At 44.5% G+C, this 4,337-nt stretch overlaps 1 protein-coding gene across 1 annotated transcript in view; it reads right to left on the reverse strand.

The window, feature by feature from the left end:
- The window catches only part of LOC110485332 (xylosyltransferase 1), a 48,342-nt gene extending 45,613 nt beyond the window's left edge, over positions 1-2,729 (reverse strand). Inside the window, exon 1 of the mRNA XM_090197772.1 lies at positions 2,004-2,729. Coding sequence (XP_090053898.1) covers positions 2,004-2,282 — 279 coding nt within the window. The 5' untranslated portion in view covers positions 2,283-2,729. The remainder of the gene's footprint in view (positions 1-2,003) is intronic.
- Between the last annotated feature and the right edge of the window lie 1,608 nt (positions 2,730-4,337).

Below are 4,337 nucleotides of genomic sequence, written 5' to 3' on the forward strand. Positions count from 1 at the left end.
TAACACATCATCTGATAGATATGGACCAGTAACCATACAGTATAACACATCATCTGATAGATATAGACCAGTAACCATACAGTATAGCACATCATCTGATAGATATAGACCAGTAACCATACAGTATAACACATCATCTGATAGATATAGACCAGTAACCATACAGTATAACACATCATCTGATAGATATAGACCAGTAACCATACAGTATAACACATCATCTGATTCTGATAGATATGGACCAGTAACCATACAGTATAACACATCATCTGATAGATATAGACCAGTAACCATACAGTATAACACATCATCTGATTCTGATAGATACAGACCAGTAACCATACAGTATAACACATCATCTGATAGATATAGACCAGTAACCATACAGTATAACACATCATCTGATTCTGATAGATACAGACCAGTAACCATACAGTATAACACATCATCTGATAGATATAGACCAGTAACCATACAGTATAACACATCATCTGATTCTGATAGATACAGACCAGTAACCATACAGTATAACACATCATCTGATAGATATGGACCAGTAACCATACAGTATAACACATCATCTGATAGATATGGACCAGTAACCATACAGTATAACACATCATCTGATTCTGATAGATATGGACCAGTAACCATACAGTATAACACATCATCTGATAGATATGGACCAGTAACCATACAGTATAACACATCATCTGATAGATATGGACCAGTAACCATACAGTATAACACATCATCTGATTCTGATAGATATGGACCAGTAACCATACAGTATAACACATCATCTGATAGATATGGACCAGTAACCATACAGTATAACACATCATCTGATAGATATGGACCAGTAACCATACAGTATAACACATCATCTGATAGATATAGACCAGTAACCATACAGTATAACACATCATCTGATAGATATGGACCAGTAACCATACAGTATAACACATCATCTGATTCTGATAGATATAGACCAGCATGTAATAATGGCATCAGGACGGGTAGAGGAGACAGGAGACGTGTCACAATCCTCTATCATCAGCATTCTCTCAACATACTTACACACACACACACGCACACGCACACGCACACTCTTTCAACAGTAGCGTAGATATTCACAGGGATATATAAAACACTACTTAACAACCATGCACTCTGTTATCAAATATAGACAAAATAAACGGGAGGAAGACAAGGAGGAGATTAAAATAAATGGCCGTCATTACAAAATCACCGTCAGTTCTCTGGCGTTTGGGACCACTTGTGTATCCTGTGAGAACGATAGAGAGGAAGTGTACACGTGCGCTACTAAATACATACACAGGCACGCACGTACGCACACACTGTCTTTCAGACAGACCTCTACCCCTCCTTCTCTCTCTCTTTCTCTCTAAATTAATCTTTAAACTCCTACCTAAGCCTGTCTGTGGCTATATTATCCCACCCACGAGTCTACCACTGTACCAGAGACTGCGCAACACACACACACACACACACACACTGATAGCGCCCGACAGTAGCCCACAGTAATAGACTGGCTGGTCACTAGAAAACTGCCACAGGTCAGACGTAAAAGCAGCGTAGGAGCGCGTTACCAATAGAGACCAACTCTACATTAAAGTAGACCTATCCGATTAACCGTGTCGCTCTCTCACGCTCTCCCGTGGTCCATTATCACACTAGTCTAATATATCACGATGATTCCTAAAGACTGGTTAGTTTACACCAGTTTATCAACATCTATGGGTAACAACAGCTAAGCAACATCTTTGTCATCCCAATACACGCGGACTTCTTGCTTCGTCTGATGACAACAATTCCAGCCTTCCTACCCTACAATACAATACAATAAACCACGCGTAGTGGGGGATGGTAGCATATCAAATTAATGGTAATCACGCTAGTCGTTATCTTTTTTAACATGTTTTAATCGTCGTTAAAATTACTAAATAATAGGCAGACATAAATTCGCTCCCTACTCTTACCGGTTGTTGCTTGTGTCGGACAGCCGTTTTCCCAAGCGGAGGTTGGTGATGCCTCTTTGGCAGCCCGCTCCGGGGGTACTGGCTGTAGGCTTTGTTGATGCCCCCGACTTGGTCCCTCTTCTCCCGCCTACTATTGGCCCCTTCGCCCGCTTCTTCCCCGGTATCCAGGGTACTAAAGTTCCACACGATCAGCGTCTGAACCAGGAGAACTGTCAGCGCGACTATCAGCGCTGATTTGGAGCGGCGAGCCAGCTTGCGACCGCACATATTGCCAACCATATTTCTCACTCTCCCTCTCTGTCTCGGCTCTCAAGCTGCGAGCTGCCCCCGTCGGGTAAGCGCTGACAGCAGGGGTGGCTGAGAGGGTTTCAGCGCCGCCTGCGTCTATGGATTGGAGCTACTGGCAGGGGGGACAAGAGAGCGAGAGAAGAGGGGAGGGAGGGAGGAAAATGGGGGTGAATCGGCTGAGGTTTGAGATGAGGAGAAAGAGGAAGACTACGAGAGAGGACGCTGCGCACTCTTGTGGTGTTGTCCACACATGACCTCCTATTTAAACGTCTAGTTTAGACCAGGGGTCAGCCTGCTACTGGTGCTGGACAGCTATAGGATGTGCAGGGCAGGTTTTTGTTCCAGCCCTTCCTCTGACACCGCCTGGTATAGAGGTCCTGGATGGCAGGAAGCTTGGCCCCAGTGATGTACTGGGCCGTTCGCACTACCCTCTGTAGTGCCTTGCGGTCGGAGGCCGAGCAGTTGCAATACCAGGCAGTGATGCAACCATGCTCTCGATGGTGCAGCTGTAGAACCTTTTGAGGAACAGAGGACTCATGCCAAACCTGGAACTCTCCAAGGTATCTCACCGGAACTCTCCAAGTTATCCCTGTGTGTGTGTGTGTATGATCGAGGGTGAGAGCGAGATTTAGAGGGAAGGAGAGAGGTAGAGCGAGATAGAGGGGGAAAGGGAGGAAGAGAGAGAAGGGGAGACCCATGTGGCCTGTGTTTTCCATAGTTAACCTGGTTTGACTCCTACTGGGAGTCTCTCTGTGCAGAGAGGCATAACACCAAGAAAACAACTAACAAACAACTCAACCACTAACTGGAAAGACAAGAAGAGGAGCTTGTCTTTTTTCCAAAATAACTTATTATTTTTCCAAAATAAAGAGCCAAAGCTCTGCTGATCTGATAACATGCGGTATAGTCCTTCTAATACGTAGGATGACACAGAGTACAACATCCCCTCCATTCATCCCCCCATTCCTGCCTCACTCTCTCTCTCTGTACCCCTTCCCTCTCATCTCTCCCTCAATCAAGGCTCCTGAGTGGCGCAGCGGTCTAAAACACTGGATCTCAGTGTAAGAGGTCCTACAGTCCCTGGTTCAAATCCACATCCGACCGTGATTGGGGGTCACATAGGGCGGTGCACAACTGGCCCAGTGTTGTCTGGGTTTGGCCTTCATTGTAAATAAGAATTAGTTCTTAACTGACTTGCCTAGTTAAATGAAATATATATAATAATCCTTCACTCTCCCTCCGATCCCTCCCTCCTCCCTCCGATCCCTCCCTCTCACCCAAACCATCACAGTGTAATAACAGAAATAGAACATGCATATATACACACACCTTCAGTTCTTGTTCCTCTTCAACTGAGTCCCAAAATGGCACCCTATTCCCTAACAATGGCACCCTATTCCCCCCATGTAGGGTCTAGGGTGCCCTTTGGGACTCTGTGACTCACTAGTTTATCCAATCACTGAACTGAACAATCAATCCCTAACCAGACAGACATAATAAAACACGTCATGCTTTTATCGTTCAATTAATTAATGACTGAAGTGATAAATGTTTCATAAACAACTATGCTGGGGCGGGTTGGCGGTCGGTTACCTACGGTACCACTGAACTGGGATAAATCATTCAGATGACATTTGCCGAGGCTCACTCTTTAGAAGATAGTGTCTACTTCATTTGAAATGTTGTATTTGGACTGGAAAAGGGGACTTTACAAATTGGTAGTGAGGATCAAATCAAATCAAATGTATTTATATAGCCCTTCGTACATCAGCTGATATCTCAAAGTGCTGTACAGAAACCCAGCCTAAAACCCCAAACAGCAAGCAATGCAGGTGTAGAAGCACGGGATTAGGATTGTTATCAGGAATTTTCTCTGAAGCATTTCTGTTCAGACTGTGTTGATGTGAGCATGAACACACACCTGTTTAAAGTGTGTTTTCTGTTCAATGTGTGTGTGCGTGCGTGTGTGTGTGTGGTCAGTGTGTGGGAATATTATGTGTCCACACTATAGAGTCCTTTATGTGACTCTAGTGTGACCCAACCAGG

This window comes from Oncorhynchus mykiss, chromosome 13 (assembly GCF_057628025.1).
Source record: "Oncorhynchus mykiss isolate SJ-2025 chromosome 13, ASM5762802v1, whole genome shotgun sequence".
Taxonomy (NCBI): Eukaryota; Metazoa; Chordata; class Actinopteri; order Salmoniformes; family Salmonidae; genus Oncorhynchus; species Oncorhynchus mykiss.